We start from the raw sequence: 26,070 nt of genomic DNA, 5'->3' as shown, positions 1-26,070 counted from the left end.
ACATTACATTTAATGATAAACTTGTAATATTTGTGAAAAGCAGGTCAAAGGAAAGAGCAGCATGTGTCTGTGAGAGGTCTGCATCTGTCAATACTCAAAGTCACCAGCCGCTGACATTATAACAATAGAGATGAAGAGTTTGAGGACGTTTAAAACCATTCCTGATTCTCCTGAGCGATTCTCGAGACTGGGACTGTGTGACTGTGAGCCGCAAACCTCTGAGACGGTCAGTTCAATTTCTCACACTATACATTGAGTTTTCTTTAATGTGAGATTGTGACAGGTAAGGTTTATTTGTCAACATGCTATCTGTGATTGATTTGTGCATTTTAGAAGGATATTGGGTAACACTTTATAATAATGGTCCGTCATTAATAAGTAACTATGCAGGAAGTAATGCAGGACTAATGAGTATTACTACATTAACACTTCAGCTTCTATTATTAACTAATAAAGAAACAAGCTTAACTAATCTGTATGTAATATCAAATTTAGGAGATAGTTCCTTATTAGGTAATCAATAATGAGATTAGCCTTATTAATATCTATTAACTAACTGACAAATTACAAAGAACATTATCGTGTGTCTGAGACGTAATCAGTCTTCATTTTTACTCTGAATGTAGTCATAAAATGCATCACTAATTACTCAAGTTTGACTATATGCTGGAACTACTAGTGATCTGGACCATTATTATAAAGTGAAAAATATGTTTTTAATAATGGTCCAGATCACTAGTAGTTCCTGAAGAGTGACTTAAGTAACACTTGAATAATTAGTGATGCATTTTATGAACACGTTGAGAGTAAAAAACATCTTGTGATTAGTAATTCTTTATGATTTGTCATAATTACCTATTCTTAATAATGCCAATCTCATTGTTGATTACCTAATAAGGAACACTGTTAGACTTTTCTGTAATTTCTACAGTTATTTACTTTAAATCCCCCAGTATTATACTGCTATTTCTCTTTACAGTAAATAACTGTGATTCCAATTGCATCATGGGAATTTTCTGTGACGTCTAACACCACATACAGAGACTTACTGTATTTTTTAAATTTGCTGTATATTACTGTATTTGACGTAGGCCTAACTGCCTCTCTGGCTGGCACCATTCCACCGTGCTTTTTATTTCCTAATTTTTGCCTTACACCGCGTGTCTACAACGCTATAATAGCCAGAGGCTGTCTATATTGGACACATTGAAGCGACCGGACCTTTAAATGCAAACCTGTTTGTCCCTTGTCAGAAATAGCGCGAGCGCTTGGACTCGTATCGGACTACGTCAGAAATATAACGGCCGCGGCGCATCACTACACTGTCTGGGATTTGTCGTGTGTGTCGCGTCAGAGCATCCAGTGTAGGTAATGGGGTCTGTGTTTTGTTGGATCGCGACGTTCGTGTCTGGCCCGGGGAAGAGACGGAATTCACTTCACCGAGAGAGAGATCAGCAAGCAAGGTAAAAAAACAAAAAAAAAAAAAAAAAAACCCTGTGTGTGTTGACAGGATTGTGCCCAGTTTAACCTATGTTATAACGTTAACGTTAGCCTAGTTACTCGTCGTCAACATGGCGGTAACGAACTTTACCATGGTAAACTGAGCTAACGTTTCATTTTACACAATTTGTTAGATTGAATTGTCGAGTTAAAATATGCCAACGAGCAACGCGTTTACATAAACAATAAATGTGAATAAACTAATGTGAAATTCTGTTTATAGCCTAATGTTGGCCTACTGATGAGAACCTTTATAGTTTTAGCATTATTTTTCAAACTATACCATATTAGCCTATAGTTTTTTTTTTTTTTATGGAATTTAATATTTAACGTTACTTCCATTTTTGTGTTTAAAGGCAACTGCAACAAAGCGCCAATTCGCGCCAGTGACTTCTAGCAAGATTCCAGAGGTAGGCAGCCCATTTGTGATATATTTTGAGATAAGTTTGCTGAAATGATTAGCATACGCTATGTGAAAATTGCTTTTGAGCCACTGGTGCAGACTAGGTAGCTTACAATATCTTATAAAATCTCTATAAACTTTATATCAAATAAGTGACCTTTGCATTATGTCTAACTTTATTACACAGCAAATGAACCAATCAGAAGATGGACCATTGTCTTTGTTCAGTCTCACCAGATTAAATGTATCCAGGTAAGCACTGCAGTAAAACTCTCACTAATTCATTCATACCAAATCTAGCATTCTAAACAACTTAAGTTTATATTTTTGCATTATTTTGATATTTTATTAGCCAGAAGACTCTACCATTGCAGTCCCACCTGACTAGGAAGGTCCTAATATCAGCACACAGGTGGGTTAACTACTGTAGGAAGGAGAACGATCATCACACAGTGATTTCTTGCATGTGTCTTACAGTGTATTTGTCTCAAACAGGTACTCCTTCACTGCAGACAAGCTAAAATGGGCTAAAATCATCGATTTCAGTCGTTTTTTCTATGGATCTCAGCATTTTTGGACAGAATTTAGGATTTGTAAGTATTACAATTTAATCTGGCATAATTTAATTTAGTTCTTTTGTATGCTATTTATTGACAAAAGCTGTTTACAAATATATATTCTTAAGTTTTTGTGAAAATAATAATAAAAATTAACAAAAAAGGAGGTTAAAAATAATGTGACACTAATATTCTCTCTCTCTTTCTCTCTCTTTCTCTCTCTCTCTCTCTCTCTCTCTCTCTCTCTCTCTCTCTCTCTCTCTCTCTCTCTCTCTCTCATATAGTGTTGGGACCAGGATCTCCTCTGAAGGACTGAGTACATTTGTGTTTGTGGGCACGCATGCAGACCAGGGAACATTCTGATGTTGTCAATCAAGTTCTGAACAGGAACCAATCTTTGGAGAAGTTCATTTATTCACAAAGGTGGACAAAAACATTGTGTTGGCTTTTTAAAGATTATTTTGATGATGATTTTTACTCCTATGCTGTAGAAAAGATGGAGTAGACAGTCAGACATTGATAATGTTTCTTGAGCATCAAAGAGACTTCTTTCAAAAACATTAAGACACTTAAATACTTCTTTTGGCCACCAGTGTACATGAATCCAACACATTTTTGGAAATAAGTGAAATTATTTTTAAGGTGGGGTTATGTGTCTTGTATTGTGAAAAGAACTGTGTTTTGTCCTGTTTTGGACATTTCCTTTTTGAATGCTTAAAAATGTTTATATTCTGCAGTTTTGTGAATGTAATGGTTGATATTTCATTATAATACTTGTATAAGCTAAACAACCAATGACTCTACATTCATTTAGTCAGATGCTAATGTTTTGTTTATGGTTTTATGTATGTTTTCAAAAATGTTTGCAGTGAAGGACAGCACATAATGTGTTAATTTAACACGTTTACACATCTTTGTGCTAACCTCTCTGACATATTTACTTTGTTAAAATCATTAACACAATGAATGAGTTAAAATTAACAAAAAAAATGTTGTCTCTAAACTCACCCATTAATGTGTAAAAATTTCACACATCATTTCCAGCATTGGCATGTTTATTTTGTGATACGAAATGTTTTAAATAAAAAAATGGTATTTTGTGATAACTTTGTCTAATTGGTTTGTATGAAAGTAGTACTTATGTAGGATAAAAATAAAATTAATCATATATCAAAATTATCAAATCTAATTTATATTTAGTACAAATAAAAATAATTACAGTAGTGTACTGATAAGCTTCGTTTTTACAGTAATGCACTGTACTGATTAGCTTCATTTTTACAGTAATGCACTGTATTTACACAAAACTGAAATACGGTTTGGTACTGTAACTCTTAATTACAGTAACTTACTGGCAACAGTGTTGCCAGTAAGTTACTGTAAAAAACCCTTGAAAAGTCTAACAGTGTATCATAGTCCTAAATTTGATATTACTTATTGATTAGTTAAGCTTGTTTCTATATTAGTTAATAGTAGAAGCTGAAGTGTTAATGTAGTAATACTACTGCTTAGTTGCTTATTAATGACGGACCATCATTATAAAGTGTTACCGGGTAATGTTTCTTTTTATTTCCTCCTATTCTTTATTGTTTCACAGTTGCATCTGGCCTGAGATTCTCTTGGACTCCTGAGGTTCAGTTTGCTATCGGGATGTACGGGCTGCTGTGTGAAAGTCTCCATGACTTCATTAAGGAGTCGTACGGTGACGATGTGTGGAAACTGGTCAGAGAGAGAGCCGACGTCAGACTGCACTCCTTCGTAACTCATCAGGTTGGAATCTCTTATTACTGTGAGAGAAAATACTAAAAACTCATAGCTCTAATCAATGAGTGAAACACAAAGATGTTTTAAAAAATCTATTTTAAAGACTTGTGTAAAAGAAAAAGAAGTCATTACATTTATAAAAAGAGTTATAACTAATTTATCAGAAAATGGCAAGCCGGATGGAATCAGTGTAGCACAAATACAAAGTTCTGTCATGAAACTCTACTGACACAGGCTGATCTGTCCTTAACTCAATCTGATTGCAGTCACATCATTCTCTATAGGCCAAAGCTGATTGGTTCCTGCTGTATCAGTAGCCAAAGAGCTCATCGCTCAACCTTCAAATACTACTGTCGCAGTTGCAGTGTGGTTTCAGAAACCCTCCACCTTCCCCAGCTCCACCTGATCTGCTACGGGTTATTCATGTATGCTATATTGTACAGCAGCAACATGTCTTACTTGCTCACAGCAGCGTGTCTTGTTTGTATTGGCAGTAGCGAGTCCCGTATTTGCTCTGCAGCAAAACCAAAATCAGCAGCAATAACCAAAATCAGCAGCCATAACCAAAATCAGCAGTAATAACCAAAATCAGCAGCAATAACCAAAACCAAAATCAGCAGCCATAACCAAAATCATCAGCAATAACCAAAATCAGCAGCCATAACCAAAATCAATATCAGCAGTCATAAACAAAACCAAAATCAGCAGCCATTACCAAAATCAGCAGCCATAACCAAAATCAGCAGCAATAACCAAAACCAAAATCAGCAGCAATAACCAAAATCAGCAGCAATAACCAAAATCAGCAGCAATAACCAAAACCAAAATCAGCAGCCATAACCAAAACCAAAATCAGCAGCCATAACCAAAACCAAAATCAGCAGCCATTACCAAAATCAGCAGCAATAACCAAAATCAGCAGCAATAACCAAAATCAGCAGCCATAACCAAAATCAGCAGCAATAACCAAAACCAAAATCAGCAGCAATAACCAAAATCAGCAGCCATAACCAAAATCAGCAGCAATAACCAAAACCAAAATCAGCAGCCATAACCAAAACCAAAATCAGCAGCAATAACCAAAATCAGCAGCAATAACCAAAACCAAAATCAGCAGCCATAACCAAAATCATCAGCAATAACCAAAATCAGCAGCCATAACCAAAATCAGCAGCAATAACCAAAACCAAAATCAGCAGCAATAACCAAAATCAGCAGCCATAACCAAAATCAGCAGCCATAACCAAAACCAAAATCAGCAGCCATAACCAAAACCAAAATCAGCAGCCATTACCAAAATCAGCAGCAATAACCAAAATCAGCAGCAATAACCAAAATCAGCAGCCATAACCAAAATCAGCAGCAATAACCAAAACCAAAATCAGCAGCAATAACCAAAATCAGCAGCCATAACCAAAATCAGCAGCAATAACCAAAACCAAAATCAGCAGCCATAACCAAAATCAGCAGCAATAACCAAAATCAGCAGCCATAACCAAAATCAGCAGCAATAACCAAAATCAGCAGCCATAACCAAAACCAAAATCAGCAGCAATAACCAAAATCAGCAGCCATAACCAAAATCAGCAGCAATAACCAAAACCAAAATCAGCAGCCATAACCAAAACCAAAATCAGCAGCAATAACCAAAATCAGCAGCAATAACCAAAATCAGCAGCAATAACCAAAACCAAAATCAGCAGCAATAACCAAAACCAAAATCAGCAGCAATAACCAAAATCAGCAGCCATAATCAAAATCAGCAGCAATAACCAAAATCAGCAGCCATAACCAAAATCAGCAGCAATAACCAAAATCAGCAGCCATAACCAAAACCGAAATCAGCAGCAGTAACCAAAACCAAAATCAGCAGCAATAACCAAAATCAGCAGCAATAACCAAAACCAAAATCAGCAGCAATAACCAAAACCAAAATCAGCAGCAATAACCAAAATCAGCAGCCATAATCAAAATCAGCAGCAATAACCAAAATCAGCAGCCATAACCAAAATCAGCAGCCATAACCAAAATCAGCAGCCATAACCAAAACCGAAATCAGCAGCAGTAACCAAAACCAAAATCAGCAGCAATAACCAAAATCAGCAGCAATAACCAAAATAAACAGCAATAAACAAAATCAGCAGCAATAACCAAAATCAGCACCCATAACCAAAACCAAAATCAGCAGCAATAACCAAAATCAGCTGCACGATAATAACAACCAACAACAGCAGCAGCTGCAGCAATAATAACATAACATATCTATTCCACCAAGACCAAACATATCAACATTGTCACATATCAACATTGTCATATTCATTACCATTCCCAAAACTCAGAGAGTGGTCATGACAGAAATGTTAATGTTAATAAAAAATGTTTTTAATGAAAATATTTTCAAGTATTTGAATTATAAAACATCAGTTAATGCTAAAATGTGATCCATAGAGAGTTAATGGGTGAAATGTTCTATCAAATTCGAAATTACACATCGAAAGTTGAAATCAACAATGCTCTTCATAACAAAAGTACTTCTGTCTATCTGTAAATGTTCATATGTGTGTGTGATTATACCTCTGCATAAGTGCTGATGTGTGTTCGTGTAGGTCTACAGTGAGAATGTGATTCCACGTATCGCTAAAGCAGCGAATGGCGTTACAGGAACACCCTATAATGAGCTCATGAACTCATGGGGGATTTATTTCTTTGGATTCGTGGGGAAATATGGATATGACAGAATCCTCAAGGTACGTTCAGGTTTTCATGATGTGATTTACTCAAGTAGGACACATTCCTGAATCAACAACCTTTGTTTGTCCAGGATCAAAGTTTCTATCGAACAATTATAGTCTAAAACCTCTAAGATCAGGGTGTTTTGTATCCTCTTGTTTCTGCATTGATATGCACTCTTTGCCTTTATGGGTTTGTATTTTGTTCTTGTGTTTTTGTACTGTACACACACACTGTGCGTCAGGTGTTGGGCCGCCACGTGCGTGACTTTGTGAACGGTCTGGATAACCTGCACGAGTATCTGCGCTTCAGTTACCCGAAAGTTCAGCCGCCGACCTTCTTCTGTCAGGAGGAATCAGCTACAGGAGTCACACTGCATTACAGGTGTGTGTGTGTGTGTGTGTGTGTGTGTGTGTGTGTGTGTGAGTGAGTGTGTGAGTGAGTGAGTGTCTGTGTAAGTGAGTGTGTGATGGGTAGGTTTAGGGGTTAGGTTATTGTGTGTGTGTGTGTGTGTGTGTGTGTGTGTAATGGGTAGGTTTAGGGGTTGAGTTAGTGCGTGAGTGCGTGTGTATGTGTGTGTGTGTTTGTGTGTGTGTGTGATGGGTAGGTTTAGTGGTCGAGTTAGTGCGTGTGTGTGTATGTGTATGTGATGGGTAGGTTTAGGGGTTGAGTTAGTGCGTGTGTATGTGTGTGTGTGTGTGTGTGTGTGTGTGTGATGGGTATGTTTTGTGGTCGAGTTAGTGCGTGTGTGTGTGTGTGTGTGTGTGTGTGTGTGTGTGTGTGTGTGTGTGTGTGTGATGGGTAGGTTTAGGGGTCGAGTTAGTGCGTGTGTGTGTTTATGTGTGTGTGATGGGTAGGTTTAGGGGTTAGGGTTAGTGTGTGTGTGTGTGTGTGTGTGTGTTTGTGTGTGTGTGATGGGTAGGTTTAGGGGTTAGGGTTAGTGTGTGTGTGTGTGTGCGTTCAGGAGCAAGCGTAAAGGTGTGTGTGTGTGTGTGTGTGTGTGTGTGTTTTCAGGAGCAAGCGTAAAGGTGTGTCTGTGTGTGTGTTCAGGAGCAAGCGTAAAGGTGTGTGTGTGTTCAGGAGCAAGCGTAAAGGTGTGTGTGTGTGTGTGTGTGTTCAGGAGCAAGTGTACAGGTGTGTGTGTGTGTGTGTTCAGGAGCAAGCGTAAAGGTGTGTGTGTGTGTTCAGGAGCAAGCGTAAAGGTGTGTGTGTGTGTGTGTAGGGCTGAAACGATTAGTCGACATTGTCGACAACGTCGACAATAAAAAATTGTCGACAAATATCTTTGTTGTCGAGTAGTCGTTTGATCCCACGTGACCTAATGTAAGGGCCTGCAATATCGCGATTTGACCGCTACGGCGCTGTAGCGCTAGAGTGTAATGCAGCCGTTACAAATGCTATTGCGGTAGAAGAAAACACAGCGCGAATTATGACGGAGTGCAAACGAATCCGAACTAGCATGGTGTGTGAAAGTTTCACAAAACTTCAAACCAAGAATGCTGTCGTGTGCAATACATACAAGGCGGAACTTGCTTTTCACGGGAGCACAACATGCATGTTAAAACACTTAAAGAGGAATAGGTGAATGTTCTCCAGCTGAAGCTAACGTAAATAACTAGCAGTAAATCTCTTTTTAGAGAATGCAATACTACTAATAATAGCAATAATATTAACAATAATAATATAATTACAGTAATGTGATGATTATTTTTGCATAGAATAAAGCCTGATCGAGCTTAGGAGTCAGGGCTGTTTTTATTATTGTAACTATTAGTTATTACAGTCTTATCACTTGCCTGTATTTTGTTCCATATTCATGAAGACTTACAAAAAGAGATGTTATGAAGAATATCATGTCAGTTATTTTTTTATACTGTAAATTAAAAGGTGAATGAGAATGTCTCTGTCAGCTCAGCTGTCAATTTTTTTAAAATTGTATTCTTATAATAATTGTTTGCAGTTTAAGTGTGTCTGTAATGCAGCTGATAATTTTTTTTTTTGTTTATTTTTTTCTATTGAAAGAGAACCGAATATTTAACCAATGCTTTTTGCATTTGTGTGTGATTTGAGTTGGACAGAAATCTGAAAACTTAAAGAGAATGACCTGTTTAGTTGCTCAAAGTTCATTAAACCAACCATTTCAAAAGCTGAAGTGATTTTCTTTTTTCATATTATAGTTAGAATATGTATAACTCAGTGTTTTAACTAATTGAAAAGGCTGAATAATCGTTCCAAACTTACTGATTAGTCGGCAAAATAATCGACGATTAGTCGATTAATCGTTCTAATAATCGTTAGATTAATCGATTATCAAAATAATCGTTTGTTGCAGCCCTATGTGTGTGTGTGTGTTCAGGAGCAAGCGTAAAGGTGTGTGTGTGTCTGTGTGTGTGTGTGTGTGTGTGTGTGTTCAGGAGCAAGCGTAAAGGTTACCTGCACTACGCGATGGGTCAGCTGAGACAGATGGGGAAACAGTTCTACGACACCGACATCCACGTGGAGGTTCTGTCCGAGCAGCTGGTGGGAGATTACTCTCACGTCACCATGAGGTGAGACAACGTGTGTGTGTGAGTCAGGTTACCTGGTGTTATTAAACACACATAATTCAAATAGGAATCAGCATTTCTGGATGCTGGACAACTAAGTATCAAGTCCTACATGGCATATGGCAGATGTAATGAAACAATGTTTTATTTCAGATTAAACTTTGATAACTCTGCATATCGATATATCCAGAAAGAGGACCAAGAGGAACAAGAGATCCTTCCCATCACCAGCGACTTTTTCTTCGAAGTCTTCCCCTTCAACATCGTGTTTAGACAGGTGACTCTCTTCTTCTCCTCTCGCCTCATCTCATCTCCTCTGGTGAAGTGGTGTATAACGTGTTTATGCTGATCCGACAGGATATGGTTGTGCATAACGTGGGCTCTGGATTGGCCACTGTCTTTCCTGATCTGGATGGGAAGAAGATCAATGATGCTTTTCTGCTCGCTCGTCCTCTTGTGGAGTTCACATGGAACATGGTATGTCATTTTTAATAGCAATATATTAAAATATTTTTGTCATTATTGTAATATAAATTATTATTATGAATTATTTTATATTTACTGTATTAATTCATTAAATATTCATTTAAAGTCATTTTAAACCAATTTGTTTATGTAAAGATGTTATTACCAGTATATAATGTTATTATTATCATTATTATGTTATTATAATTATATAAATTATATAAATTATATAAATTATATAAATTATATAAATTATATATATATATATTAGATTTGTTATTTAATGTTATTAATTATATATATATATATATATATATATATATATACATATCATTTATTAAATATTTTAAGTTTTTGTTATTTAAATTGTAATTTGACAATAATATGAACTAAAATATGTATCATTTATGAATATTTATTTTAAATATAAATATATTAAAATATGTTATTAATTGTTACAACATAAATTATTATACATTCTTTATATTTATATTAACTTAAAATATTTATTGTTTATCTATGTTAATTAAAAAATATATATATATTGTATTTACAAATTATAATATTATTTATTATTATTAACTATTTTATACTGTGTGTGTATATATATATATATATATATAGTGTATTTTTTATTCAGTAAATATTTAAATTGAAATTACATTTAATTAATAATTACAGTTATTTAAAAATAACTGTTTTCTGTTTGAATATATTCTATTTGTAATTTGTTACTACACTTATACTTCTATACTTATCCACAGTTATTCAGTAAATCAAATAATGAATAAATCAGTAGTGATACCAAACTTAAAATCATCAATAAAAGAGAGTTGCATCACGTTTACAACATTATATTTAAGAAAATCTGTCAATAAATCATCCCATGGCCTCTGTGACAGATCATCTCCCACCCCAACAACCTGTTTGAGATCATGTCCAAGGAGCCGGTGAAGCGAGAGAGGAACCTTCATAACAGAGTTCAGAGTAAGAGAGGTCTTTATTCACTCAAGATCTCATATATATACAGTATATATATATTTGATGGTGATTCTGTGTCTCAGACTCTGATTATGAGAACGCCAATCGCTCGGCTGACGTGGATGTGGAACTGATGGCCTTTCAGTCGATCATCGGGGACGATTATAAAGGTGAGTCGCACGTCTGACTATTCGGATTTAAAAAGATAGTTCAATAATTCTATTGTCATTTACTCACGCTCGTGTTCTTTCAAACCTGTATGACTTCCTTGATCCCACTGAATACAAAAATAGAGAGCGTTAGTAGAATGTGCCGGATGCTCTTTTTCATATTATAACAGTGACAGATGCTATCAAACATGATAATGACTAACAGGACCATAACAGTAGACTATATGACTTTTGCACTTTATTAATAAGTTGATTATTTTTTTATTTAATTCTGTGTGTGTTTGTGAGAACGCAACATTTTGATACTCTACTACGTAGTCATACAGATTAAACGTATTTCCTTTTGAAATTAAAAGTCATATGGGTTTGAAACAACATGAGGGTGAATAAAAGAGTTTATTAACAGTAATATGTGGTTTTGAACAATGAATTTTTGCATTCTGGTCCATTTTGACTGTATGAATGTTTGTATGAATGTATCTATCCATCCATCCATAACTGTCCATCCATCCATCAATCCACCCATCTATCCATCCATAACTGTCCATCCATCCATAACTGTCCATCCATCCATAACCGTCCATCCATCCATAACCGTCCATCCATCCATCCATCCATAACTGTCCATCCATCCATAACTGTCCATCCATCCATAACCGTCCATCCAGCCATCCATCCATAACTGTCCATCCATCCATAACCGTCCATCCATCCATCCATAACTGTCCACCCATCCATTCATCCAACCGTCCATCCATCCATCCATCCATCCATAACTGTCCATCCATCCATAACTGTCCATCCATCCATAACTGTCCATCCATCCATAACATCCATCCATCCATCCATAACTGTCCACCCATCCATTCATCCAACCGTCCATCCATCCATCCATCCATCCATAACATCCATCCATCCATCCATAACTGTCCATCCATCCATAACATTTACATTTACATTTACATTTACATTTATTCATTTAGCAGACGCTTTTATCCAAAGCGACTTACAAATGAGAACAATAGAAGCAGTTAAACTAGCAGTAGGACAACAAAATGCAAGTGCTATGACCCTTCTCAGTATAATTCACGTAATTTTTGTTTTGTTTTTTTTTTTTGTTATAGAACAGAATAGAGTAGTAGAGAGAAAGTGTTAGTATTACTGGATCAAGTGCTGTCGAAAAAGAAGTGTCTTCAGCCGTTTCTTAAAAGTGGCTATGGACTCAGCCGCTCTGGTTGAGTTCGGCAGATCATTCCACCAGCAGGGAACAGTCATGGTAAAGGTCCGAGAAAGAGATTTTGTGCCTCTTTGAGATGGCACCACAAGACGCCGTTCACTTGCAGAGCGCAAGTTCCTGGAAGGCACATAAGTCTGAAGTGAAGAGTTAAAGTAAAAGGGAGCAGAACCAGTGGTTCTTCTGTAGGCAAAAGTCAGTGACTTGAATTTGATGCGAGCAGCAACTGGCAACCAGTGCAATTTTGTGAGGAGAGGAGTGACATGTCCACATGTCCATAACCGTCCATCCATCCATAACTGTCCATCCATCCATCCATTACCGTCCATCCATCCATCCATAACTGTCCATCCATCCATCCATCCATTACCGTCCATCCATCCATCCATAACTGTCCATCCATCCATCCATCCATTACCGTCCATCCATCCATCCATAACTCTCCATCCATCCATCCATCCATCCATCCATCCATAACTGTCCATCCATCCATCCATAACTGTCCATCCATCCATCCATAACTGTCCATCCATCCATCCATAACTGTCCATCCATCCATCCATCCATAACTGTCCATCCATCCATCCATCCATCCATCCATCCATAACTGTCCATCCATCCATCCATAACTGTCCATCCATCCATCCATCCATCCATAACTGTCCATCCATCCATCCATCCATAACTGTCCATCCATCCATCCATAACTGTCCATCCATCCATCCATCCATAACTGTCCATCCATCCATCCATCCATAACTGTCCATCCATCCATCCATCCATCCATCCATAACTGTCCATCCATCCATCCATCCATAACTGTCCATCCATCCATCCATCCATCCATCCATAACTGTCCATCCATCCATCCATCCATAACTGTCCATCCATCCATCCATCCATCCATCCATCCATAACTGTCCATCCATCCATCCATCCATCCATCCATCCATCCATAACTGTCCATCCATCCATCCATCCATAACTGTCCATCCATCCATCCATCCATCCATCCATCCATAACTGTCCATCCATCCATCCATCCATCCATAACTGTCCATCCATCCATCCATCCATAACTGTCCATCCATCCATCCATCCATTCATAACTGTCCATCCATCCATCCATCCATAACTGTCCATCCATCCATCCATCCATCCATAACTGTCCATCCATCCATCCATCCATCCATCCATCCATCCATCCATAACTGTCCATCCATCCATCCATCCATCCATAACTGTCCATCCATCCATCCATCCATAACTGTCCATCCATCCATCCATCCATCCATAACTGTCCATCCATCCATCCATTCATAACTGTCCATCCATCCATCCATCCATCCATAACTGTCCATCCATCCATCCATCCATAACTGTCCATTCATCCATCCATCCATCCATAACTGTCCATCCATCCATCCATCCATCCATCCATCCATCCATAACTGTCCGTCCATCTATCCATCCATCCATCCATCCATCCATCCATCCATCCATCCATAACTGTCCATCCATCCATCCATCCATCCATCCATCCATCCATCCATCCATCCATCCATCCATCCATCCATCCATCCATCCATCCATCCATCCATCCATCCATCCATCCATCCATCCATCAATCCATCATGTGGCAACATTTTAATACTCTACACAGTCATGCCAATAAAGAGTATTTGATTTTTTAAATTTGAAAGTCATATGGGTTTGAAACAATATGACATTGAAATTTTGCATTTGGGTCCATTTTGATATGTGAGTGAGTATGTGTGTGTGTGTGTGTGTGTGTGTGTGTGTGTGTGTACTGTATGTATTTATTTATGTAGAATATACAGTATTTGTATGTATGAATGTGTGTAATACATGCCAATAAAGTGTATTTGATTTTGAATTTGACAGTTTGGATTTGAAACAACATGAGGTTAGAAGAAAATACAATCATAAATTAATGCTAACATGTCAGATCAAGTTCTTCTGTGGATGCTGTCAGATGGAAACAGTGTGAATGCGATGGAGAGCTGGGGAGACGGCAGCCGCTGTCTGAAACTGAAGGGTCAGATGAGGTTCATGCCCGAGTGGGACTCCATCATCTTCCTGGGGACTCCAGTGTAAGACACACACACACACACACACACACACACACACACACACACACACACACACACACACACACACACACACACACACACACACACACACACACACACACACACACACACACACACACACACACACACACACACACACACACACACACACACACACATTTATTTATTTATAGTAAGACTTGCAGGTGCATGCATGTGTAATTCATTAAAGGATTAGTTAACTTCAGCATTACAATTTCCTGATAATTTACTCACCCCCACGTCATCGAAGATGTTCATGTTCATGTTCATGTCTGAAATTAAGGTTTTTGAGGAAAACATTCCAGGATTTGTCTCCATATAATGGACTTCAATGGGGTCCAAGATGCAGGGTTTCAGTGCATCTTCAAAGTCTCGACACGATCCCAGATGAGGAATCAGAGTGTTATCTAGACAAACCATCGGCCATTTTCTAAAAAAATTAACATTTATATAATTTCTAACCACAAATGCTCTTCTTGCACCAGCTGTGACGTGCCACACATTACGTCATCACGTTGAAAAAGTCAGGTGGTAAGCGGAGGTAGGAGGTAAATGAAGGGTAGGGTGAAAAACCCTAACATCTAATTTTATCCTCCAACTTCCAAATAGTCAGACATCATTGTTTTACCTTTTATTTATTTATTTATTTTTGCAAATGGCGTATGACTTAGTCTTTGCACACTGGCTTTGTAAACAGTGGGTCGGTTCTTCCGCCTACATCACACGAGACCTTTCAACGTGATGACGTAATGTATGTCAAATCACAGCTAGTGCAAGATGAGCATTTGTGGTTAAAAAGTATATAAATGTTTATTTATTTTTATAAAACGGCCGATGGTTTGTCCATATAAGACTATTATTCCTCGGCTGGATCGTGACGAGACTTTGAAGCTGCACTGAAACTCACATTTAGACCTTCAACCCGTTGGACCCCATTGAAGTCCATTTAATGGAGAAAAATCCAGGATATGTCTTCCTCAAAAAGCTTAATTCTTTTCTGACTGAAGAAAGACAGACATGCACATTGTAAATTATCAGGAAATTTAATTCTGAAGTGAACTAATCCTTTAATGCGTGTGTGTGTGTTGTCTTTGCAGCATGGAGAGTTTGAGCGCCATGTTTAAGACAGGGCTGTACATCAATGACCTGAGCATGCATGACTCCAGCAGAGATCTGGTGCTGGCGGGAACTCAGCAGTCGGAAGAGCTCAAGAGAGCCCTCATTCAGGTACAGCTGGCTCTCTTTAACCGTCTGAGCGCATGGTCTAAAAGGGTTGTCTCTATTCTCTTAATGAGTAATGAGTGTGTTTTGGGCGTAATGTGCAATAAACCAATCAGAGTCTCATCTCCAATTCCCTTTAAAAGCCAGTTGCGCTCACGCCATGGCAGATTCGCTATTTACATGATGGAATTAGCAAGCGAAAAAACTGAACGCTTCTCTAGCGAGGAAACAGATCTGCTTGTGTGTGAGATTAAAGCTGTGTGTGTGTGTGTGTGAGGTTAAAGCGCAAGCAGACCATCTACGGGTCAAGCCGGATTCCACCATATCATTATGTACACTATATTAATCTTTTACATTGTAATCATTTAATTTTTCAGTTTTTTTTTAATTTTTTTAATTTTACTAAAAATAAAAACTTAAATAAAAAAATATTACGCCATTGACTTTAGACCAGGGTTCAGTCAGGAAATGGCTCAGTCTATTTCAGTTCCTCAAAATAACAACGCAAATGCATTTGCTATTTAAACAACGTGGCGCAGGACGTGAAAATGATAACTGCGTCGGGCTGAAACTAGCAAAACACACTTGCGTCGCGCATGGCGCTGGAGTGCACCGGGTGTGTGATAGGGCCTTGAATATGGGCCAGGACACTCAACCTGCATATCTCTGTCTTTCTCTTTCTGCCCCACAGGAGCAAAAGAAATCCAGCAAACTAGAGGAAAGCATGAAAATGTTGGACTATGAGATGAAAAAGACGGATGATCTTCTGTACAGGATGATTCCTAAACCCGTTGCGAAGCGACTGCGTAAGGGAGAGCCGGCTGTGAACACCTGTGAGGTCAGAACGTCTGCAGCGTTCACCACCAGTGTCCAAACCAATCACGCTGGTTTCGCAGGTTTTGACTTTCATGAAGTGTGTATATATATATATATATATATATATACAGTCAAACCAAAAATTATTCAGACAGCATATATAATTTGTTTTATTTTTTTATAGTGTGTGCATGACATAGTTCATTTATGTAAGTTTGGATAGCAAGGTGTCTGAATAAATTTTGGCTTGACATATACCAAATATATATATATATATATATATATATATATATATATATATATATATATATATATATATATATATATATATATATATAACTGCACTGACTCAAAACTCATGCAACAATTGATTAAATATATTTTTAGCATTATTACCTACTTCATAAGTTTGCGGTTTTGGGGATTTTTTTCATGTTTGTGAAAGAAGTCTCTTCTGCTCACCAAGGCTGCATTTATTTGATCAAAAATACAGTAATTTTTTTTTACATATTATTGTAATGTAAATCAGCTGTGTTCTATGTGAATATATAGTAAAGTGTAATTTATTCCTGTGATCAAAGCTGAATTTTCAGCATCATTACTCCAGTCTTCAGTGTCACATGATCCTTCAGAAATCACTCTAATATGAGGATTTAATTCGACATGACGACAGGTAATTTTTGTGAAAAACGGGATGCATTTTTTTCCAGGATTCTTTGATGAATAGAAAGTTCAAAAGAACAGCATTTATTTGAAATGGAAATCTTAGAAATCTTCTGTCACTTGTAATCAGTTTAATGAGTCCTTGCTGCCTAAAAGCATTAATTTCTTCTTTTATTTCAACATGATCTAATTAGCAGTTTAATCATTCATAAAGTCAGCATGAAACAGAAGTTGCGCTGGTCTTTTCTTCTCTATTATGTCGTATATATCCGAGTGAAACGCCTCTGGAACAAGAACAAATGTGGGCGGGGCTTGATTTAGTCTGTGTGGAATTGATTGGCTGGTTGTGGTTTGCTATTGGTGGATCTCATGTGAGTGACAGGTTGCCCCGCCCACATCACCAGGGAAGAGAAGAGATGCTGCGAGAGGAACTTATTCTGATTCAAGATTATGAGAAACATTAATTTTAAACAATAATGATGTGCACGGATAAGAATTGTCAAATGTGATTTTTGCTAATGAACTTTCTGTAATGGTTTCTCAACCTGTTCCAGGTGTTTCCTGATGTGACCATCCTGTTCAGCGACGTGGTGGGCTTCACTCGGATCTGCAGTCACATCACACCCATGCAGGTGGTCTCCATGCTCAACACCATGTACACACTCTTCGACACGCTCAGCGAGAAACACCGAGTGTTCAAGGTCAGATCATTTCTTCATCACAGGTTAAATCGGGTGTTTTGATGGTTTCAAATGACAACCCATGATGTTCTCTATCAACACCCAGAAAATTCAGAGTTTACAAGTTGTAATTAAAAGTTCTACAAGAATGCTTTTTATAGGTCGGAATTTTGTAATTATACAGGGGAAGTTATTTTGATTAAAGATTACGAGGCACATGAATTTAAAAAAATGATGTGCACAGATAAATCATTTATAATAAATAAACTGCAATATTGCATTAAAAATAAGATTTAACCATTTTGATTTCATGGTGACTTTAAATCCCTATACTGTATGTGTTTATAAAGGAGTGTGAGAGATCCTGCATTTATGATGTTCACTTATAATATTGGGCAAGGTTTTTTGAGCCGAGATAATAATATAATAATAATAATAATAATAATTCTAAAAATAATAGGTGATGATTTAGATGTACACTGTAAGAAAATATATATTTTTAGTAAATAAAACAAATATGATTGAGTTTTAAAAGAAAATATGATTACGTTAAAACTTCACATTTAATTCACTGTGTTACTTGTATATTTGTAAATTTCTTAGCAGTTTCTGAGTGAACATTGTTTCAAAGTAAATTCATTTAAAAAAAAAATCAGTGTAGTTCATGACCATTTTTAAAGTTGTCGCCTTAGTATTTAACTGATATATATATCTGACTCTAATTAATAGTTTTATTACACTGTAAAAAAATTGCTGTAGTTTTGCAGCTGTTTGCCAGTAACTTACTGTAGATTTAAATTTATGTTATTTACTGGCAACAGTTTGTTCAAAGTTAAATGAACATTAGACATTAACAAGTCTTTGTCTTTAAAGAATAAAATTATAAAATAACAATCTAATGCAAAGCATTCTGGGAACCAGAAATCTTCATCAACCTTTTTCAGTTTTTTTCCTTCAGATTTTGGTTCCCAGAATGCTTTGCATAAGGATGTTATTTTAGTTTTATTCTGTAAAGATAAAGACTTGTTAATGTTTAATGTTCATTTAATTTTGTACAAATTGTTGCCAGTAAATAACATCAATTTAAATCTACAGTAAGTTACTGGCAAGTAGCTGCCAGTAATACTGTAATTTCTACAGATTTTTCTAACAGTGTAGTATTTTGAATTAGCTTTTACTTTTTTACATTTTTAGTTCAATTTTTAGGCACTTTGTTATGTGCTTTCGTCATTTTATTTGTTTTTGTTTTTGTTTGTTTCTGTTAAGATATTTAGGTTCAGTTTATTTTTATATAAGTTTCAAGATTTTGTTTATTTCCAATTAATAATTTTAGTGCTTCAACTTCAACTTATTTCAGTTTATTGCCAACATTTTAAATTTCCGTTTAGTTTTAAGTTTTTCAAATAATATTAATATTTTTATTTATTTCAGCTTCAGTTTTAGTTAACGGTAATAACCATGATTCTGACACCTTTTCTGAAGTCAAGTCAAGTTGAGAATGATTCAATGATGACAATAAAAGGACAATAATGTCATTGTGTTGATTCAGTTCATCAATTATTAAATTAGTTTATCTCATCCTTAACGCAGTTCTGCAGAAAACAGTGATGTCGTCGTCCAGCTTCTCATCCAATAGTGTCAGTCCAGTCAGATCAATAATATTGTTGAATTGTGTGTGTGTGTGTGTGTGTGTGTGTGTGTGTGTGTGTGTGTGTGTGTGTGTGTGTGTGTGTGTGTGTGTGTGTGTGTGTGTGTGTGTGTCAGGTTGAAACTATAGGTGATGCGTACATGGTGGTGGCAGGCGCTCCAGAAAAGACGAAGTTTCACTCCCACAATATTTGTGACATGGCTCTAGATATGGTCCGCTCTATTGATCATCTCAAAGACCCGTCCAACGGGAACAACATCCAGATCCGCGTGGGTACGTCCTCTCTTATTTCCTTCTGTGTTGTTGACTAAAATAACTCTAATATAGACATTATGCGCCAGAGAAACAAGCGCTCAGTAATCTGTTGAATTGTGTCTTTGAACTTCCGGTTTTGCGGTCGCGCTGTATATCTCAACGGCATCGCCGTCGCTGTCGCAGTGGATTCACTTATTGTAGAGTTAACGTGTTATCATGATCATTGTAATGTTGGATGTCTTAACTAATGTCAGTAAGACCGGGGAGATTTTAAAACGAGTGGTTCATTCATAAATCCGTAAGATCCCATCATGTGGTGGAAACACAAACCGGAAGACTGTTCGGTCATCATTACTCCAGTCTTCAGTGTCACATGATCCTTCAGAAATCATTCTAATATGATGATTTGATGATCAAACGTTTATGATTATTATCAGTGCTGAAAACAGTCATGATGCTTCATATTTCTGTTCTATTCATTCTTTGATGAATAGAAAGTTCAAAAGAACAGCATCAAATTGAAATATAATCTTTTGTAACATTATAAATGTCTTTTCTGTCACTTTTGATCAATGTAATGCGTCTTGCTGAATAAAACCATCAGAGCTGTGTGAAAAAGCTTTTTTGCTGATATTTTATTTTTCATTCTTCTCTCAGGAATCCACTCTGGTATGGTGGTGGCCGGGGTCGTAGGTCACAAGATGCCTCGCTATGGTCTTCATGGGGATACAGTCCACACGGCTTCAGCCATGGAGTGCAATGGGAAGGTAGATGCATAGTGCATACATATTTATTATTAAACTTTATTATATTTATTGTGCATCATTAGCTACGCCTCCATCCACCATTTTAATGTGAGTTTTGGGATAACGCATAAATAAAATGCTAGATGGAAACGGTAAGATGCACTTAAATTCTAAAAACGTTTCAATTGAGTCAGTTCATTTTTAATTTTTATCTGATAAAAAGACACTCACATAATCTGAATATATCCCTCGATGCACGAAAAAAATAAGGACTGGACTAACCAGCGGACCAATCGCATCGCAGCATCTCAGATGTTGGTTTGGTGACTCTGAAACGCCCGAGCCGAAGTCTGTCATCAGAATGATTGGGTTTAATTCCCTCCAGAAGCGTCTCATACATTCACTTTCTCAAACACCAGCATCCGAACGCAAGAGAACATGGCAGCGTTTACTGAGACGCAACTCATTAATGATGGAGGAAAGAAGAGCCACAGTTTCTTCCCCAATTCCTGCAACTTCTGTTTTTATTACTGATATTTCCCACCAATTTTCCAGGAAGTGGCGATTTTGTTCTCTTGAACATATGGGATGGAAACGCTGCTTTATTCGCAGATGTTTTATGCCATATTCCAAAAGTTAAATTCGCAACTTTGGATGAAAGCATGATGGCTAATGATAGATGTGCATGATTGATTATCATACGCATGATTGATTATCTAATCTTGTGCCATAACATTTGCATGGCACTTCATAGGAATATCATAGGAACAAAAATCCATGCCAGTCCAAAAACACATGCTAATTCCACATGTTTTGTTTTGTTTTTTGTTAGTGTTTCAGGAATATTTTAATGAATGTTTTAATTAAGCAATTAGCCATGATCACATGGCAGAACATTTCACACTGGTCTGATATTTGTTCGTGTGTCTGACCCTGCAGTTTTAAGCAAGTTTTATTCTTTCTTTCAATAGTAGTTGCTTGTACTTTCTGGAAAGTTTTCCTTAAACCAGGGATTCACTGTTTTTTTGTCAGCTGATTTAAAATATTTACTTGAGATTTTAAGTTAGTAATTCAATAATTTAAAAACAGATTTGCTTGTTCATGGTTACCTGATACTGGTATATAGTCCAAAAAATATATACATATATATATATATATATATATATATATATTTGACGGGATACACGGCACATTCTCCACATTGATCCTCATTGAGATCGTGTCGTAAAGAAAATTTTCCAGAAAGCATCAAATGTTTTATGCAACATTCCAATTTTGTGCATAAGTTTAATTCGCAGCTTTGAATGAGAACATAGCTACTGATATTTGCCTTAATTACTTGAAGCAGAAATAATAGGGTTAGTGCTATTTTAATCACAAGCAGTGTGATATCGAATGCTCATTAGTGTGATGTGTGTCGGGTTTATTGAGTGTTTCTCTGGCCGTTCACAGGCCCGAACCCCCCCGCTGTCTGATTGAGCTCACTGTATTGATTGACTGATCTGTCATTGATAGGAGATGCACATTCAGCTGAGCAGCGCGACTTACGAGCACCTGAAGGGAAGCCACTTCATCTTTGAGAGACGTGGGACCATCACCATCAAGGTCAGTCACTAAACAACTGCACTGAATAACCAGGACCAGCTGAGGTCCGACGAGCTGATCCACCTTTACAGTGTCGCTTTCTAAAGAAAGACAGTTTCTCTCACGGAGTGTCGATTCACACTGACTCTGCCCACCACTGTCTGATTCAGTCACTCAACATTACCAAAGAAACCTGTCTGATAACAGGATCAGTGTCTATTCGGACGGGATTAACTTCACAAGGGTAGATGGAGTAATGTAATTTTACCACAGGACGCCTGTAATATTAATGGCCAATCTGCACGGGATAAGATATCTTAACACACATAACCTAAATTTATATATATAAAACAGTTATGTCCGGTCGAACGATGTATTAATTAACTTCAGATTGGATTGTGTTGGTAATAGACACTTACCTAACGCTAAAAGATGTTTTGTGCCTCTAACAAGTGCTGTCGATCTTCTCTCTGATCTAAATTTGTGTGTGTGAAACACTTGAGTTTTGCCACAGACTCGTCCCAGCGTCTAGAACGCAACTGATGCTTTTTCAAGCGACTCCATATTGGTCTATTCACACAGGATTAGTATTACCTGAGGTCATTTTTCCGGACCTTTTTACTGAAGGTAAAAGTCGCTGTAATCTTTACTGACATTGTCCGTCATGATTACTGAGATGCACATTCAGACGGGACTAAAATCACTGAGAAGCGCTGGTCATTATTACTCTACCCCTCCTCTCCATGTTACACTAGTCCCGTCTGAGTAGGGCTTTAGACTCATTCTTCTCTGAGCTCGAAAAGGCCTTTATTTTAAATAAAAATTAAGAAAATATTCGAAAAGTGGAGATAAAGTGCCTAACGGTTATTTAATAGTGGGAATAAAGTGTTTATGTTATGGGATGTGTGGAGATGAACCCAATTGCAAACAGTGGTCACAGCAACACAGTTTATTGTACAAATAACAGGGAAAACAAAGCCCACGAGGGGGCAAAACAGGACAAGACAGGACTATGAATACTAACTAGACTATGACTTTAGCCCTATTCGGACGGGACTAGTTTTCCAAACGACGTTTGAGTTACAATTCTTATCAACCTACGTCTGTGATTTCATGTACGGATTCGGACGGGACTAACATCTCCGTGTTTATTACCGAGGTAGGAGTGTCTGTGTTTTACATGTGGGCGTTGCAGAAGATCACGTGTTCAGAATGCGTGGATTGCGTATGGTCAAATGTATAAATTTATTTTGAAATAAAGTACTTTTAAATTAAGCACTTTGAAATATTTAAAGTAAAACGTCCTAACGTATTTAGTGTTTTGTAAACATTTTATAAAAATTGTAGTATAAAAAAAGTAAACATACATTATCATGATTTTATAGAACTGGGTTCCCACTGGAATAAAAAGTTTTTTAACTTATATAATTTACACGTTATGTAATTAAGTGCAGAAATGAAAGTAATCTTACCTGAAACTGATATTACAGTAGCCAGTCTTAACAGTTTACGTGATTTGGCTCTTTCTTGTTGATTTAATTTTTTTTTATTTCTTCGCGGTGTACCGAACACATCTACATCCATTATCAGTGCGCAAAAAGCAGAAACTTGAATACCGGCGCGATAGCGAGAGATTGTATGGCAGTTCATGTTGACCAAAACACACAAGAAAAAGCGTTTTGGAAAAAAACATTTTCGGCAATCACAGACATTCGCATTCGGACGGGATTAGATTTCTCTGAGGACCGCCGAGTTTGACGAAAAACAGTAGGTAATTTGCTCTGGAATTTTTACAGAGGTCGTGTGAGAAAAAGACAGACATGGCAGATTCGGACAGGATTAAAATCTCAAAGTACGTCTGTGAAACAGAAATTTCTCTAACGACCCCCTGTGAAACTAGTCCCGTCCGAATAGGGCTATAATAGACTTGACGTAACTAGACTACAAATTAACAGCAAATACAGGATCAGAACTTCACTGGACAGAAATACTCACAAAGTGATCACACAAAGTGATCACACAAAGTGATCACACAAAGTGATCACACAAAGTGATCACACAAAGTATGAAATTGATCGACAATGAACCGACACAAGACAGCAGACATGAGGGGATTAAATAGGGAACAAATAATCAGGAACACAGGTGATAATGGGTAAAGCAATAATGACAAAACGAGGATAACAAGGGGGCGGGGCTAGGGGACGAGACAACGCAAGCACATGGCCAAACAAATGGCCATGTGCTGCACATGAAACATGGGCCTGTCATGATTCTGCCGCAAGACAAGAGAAAATCAAAGACAAGAAGGCAGAATCATGACAGTTTATCGGTTAGGGATAGGTGTAGGGACGGGACAAGTAATGTCCCAATAAAGCAGCATCCCATTATGATTTTAATAAATATAATCATATACACTGAATATATTATTATTGCATATTGTTTTGTAATATACCACAATACACAGATAGTGCAAATAGTATCTGCCACTATATGCACTAAATATAAATATCATCTAACTACTATTTATGCTAAATACTGCTATTTTCACTTAGTGTACATTTATTTTATGTGATTTATTTATTGATTTAACCTTAAACAAAAGAACTAACAGTGTTAGGGAAAGTTACATCTAAACAAATTGCGTTACTTTTTATGGAAAGTAATGTTACGCAAAGACATTGGTTAATAAAGTGAGATTAAATACATAAAGTATATTGTAACATTTAATTATTGCAGGTTTGCTGGGTTAATACTGATTGTGTGGAGTAAATGCATCAATAACCCTCATGTTTGCTGAGAAAGATCTGACTTTTTCCCTGGCAGGGGAACGTGGAGATCGAGACGTACTGGCTGAAGGGAAAGCGGGATAAAGACGGGAACGCTCAGGCCGCCTGCCCACAGTTTGAGGCTCAGACCATCAGTAAAGCCAGCACTTCTGCTGCGGAAACACACACCGATGAGGTAAACACACCATATCATCACCAAACAGGACAAATGTGGAGCTAAAATGAATTTATCTGTTATCTTAGATGGACTTTGAATCATTGATTATATTATATTATATTACTTATATAAATATATGACTTTTAAAAAAAAAAATTCATGTTTAAATGTAAATGGCTAGTCTGGAAATACACATGTTCTCATTAACATTATATTATGATTTTTTTTATTTTATATATATATTATATATATATATATATATATAATATCCTATCCATAGCCATCCTGTTTGCAGGATTGCTTATTGGTCAGTGAAGATGAGGACGATGTGAAGTCCCTCCGCTCTCCGCGCATGACGATGAAAACCTCGGGAAACTCTCTGGAGGAGTCCGTGAAGGAAGAAGCGTCGGTCAGTACGGTGAGATCTTGCGTGAGATATAATAAAACACACAGATAATATCAAACCCTGTCTCTCAGTCTCATTATGAGGACGTTCTGCAGGACAACAGCCTCCAGGATCCCCACATTCAGCTCGACTCGGATGAGTTTGACGGTCGAGATTCCATAACAGAGTCTCCCTCTGGATCCTGTGATTCCCACGGCTCCGAGAAAAGCAACGTGTGCTCCGTGTGCTAATCACAGTCATCATGACGTGTATTATTACAGTGTAAATCAGCTGTTTTCTATGTGAATATACAGTAAAGTGTAATTTATTCCTGTGATCAAAGCTGAATGTTCAGCATCATTACTCCAGTCTTCAGAGTCACATGATCCTTCAGAAATCACTCTAATATGATGATTTGATGATCGAGACACATTTATGATTATTATCAATGTTGAAAACAGTCGTGGTGCTTCATATTTCTGTTAATTTTTTTCTTCAGGATTCTTTGATGAATAGAAAGTTCAAAAGAACAGCATCGAATTGAAATATAATCTTTTGTAACATTATAAATGTCTTTACTGTCACTTTTGATAAATTTAATGCGTCTTGCTGAATAAAACCATCAGATGAAATCACAAGTC

At 37.1% G+C, this 26,070-nt stretch overlaps 1 protein-coding gene across 1 annotated transcript; it reads left to right on the top strand.

Moving 5' to 3' along the window:
• The first annotated feature begins 1,328 nt into the window (after nt 1-1,328).
• On the top strand, nt 1,329-26,070 carry LOC308700860 (soluble guanylate cyclase 88E-like). The gene is made up of 24 exons (XM_081382714.1): nt 1,329-1,463; nt 1,857-1,910; nt 2,091-2,155; nt 2,256-2,315; nt 2,399-2,496; nt 2,745-2,883; nt 4,058-4,230; nt 6,831-6,971; nt 7,199-7,338; nt 9,369-9,503; nt 9,654-9,777; nt 9,858-9,977; nt 10,868-10,952; nt 11,030-11,116; nt 14,320-14,464; nt 15,583-15,712; nt 16,398-16,544; nt 17,740-17,886; nt 19,630-19,786; nt 20,426-20,535; nt 22,030-22,119; nt 24,925-25,062; nt 25,325-25,462; nt 25,546-26,070. Exons 7-24 carry the CDS (start codon nt 4,111-4,113, stop codon nt 25,678-25,680), a joined length of 2,289 nt encoding a protein of 762 aa, XP_081238840.1. The 5' UTR covers nt 1,329-1,463; nt 1,857-1,910; nt 2,091-2,155; nt 2,256-2,315; nt 2,399-2,496; nt 2,745-2,883; nt 4,058-4,110; the 3' UTR covers nt 25,681-26,070.

This window comes from Scardinius erythrophthalmus (genome assembly GCF_964197995.2).
Source record: "Scardinius erythrophthalmus genome assembly, chromosome: 13".
NCBI classification, from domain to species: domain Eukaryota; kingdom Metazoa; phylum Chordata; class Actinopteri; order Cypriniformes; family Leuciscidae; genus Scardinius; species Scardinius erythrophthalmus.
This window is presented reverse-complemented; position numbering and strand designations above follow the sequence as displayed.

Coding starts and splice junctions, on each gene's coding strand:
- LOC308700860 (XM_081382714.1), top strand. CDS start 4,111: ATGTACGGGCTGCTGTGTGAAAGTCTCCATGACTTCATTAAGGAGTCG. Junction 17,887..19,629: donor AGAAACACCGAGTGTTCAAG/GTCAGATCATTT, acceptor TGTGTGTGTCAG/GTTGAAACTATAGGTGATGC. Junction 19,787..20,425: donor CAACATCCAGATCCGCGTGG/GTACGTCCTCTC, acceptor TTCTTCTCTCAG/GAATCCACTCTGGTATGGTG.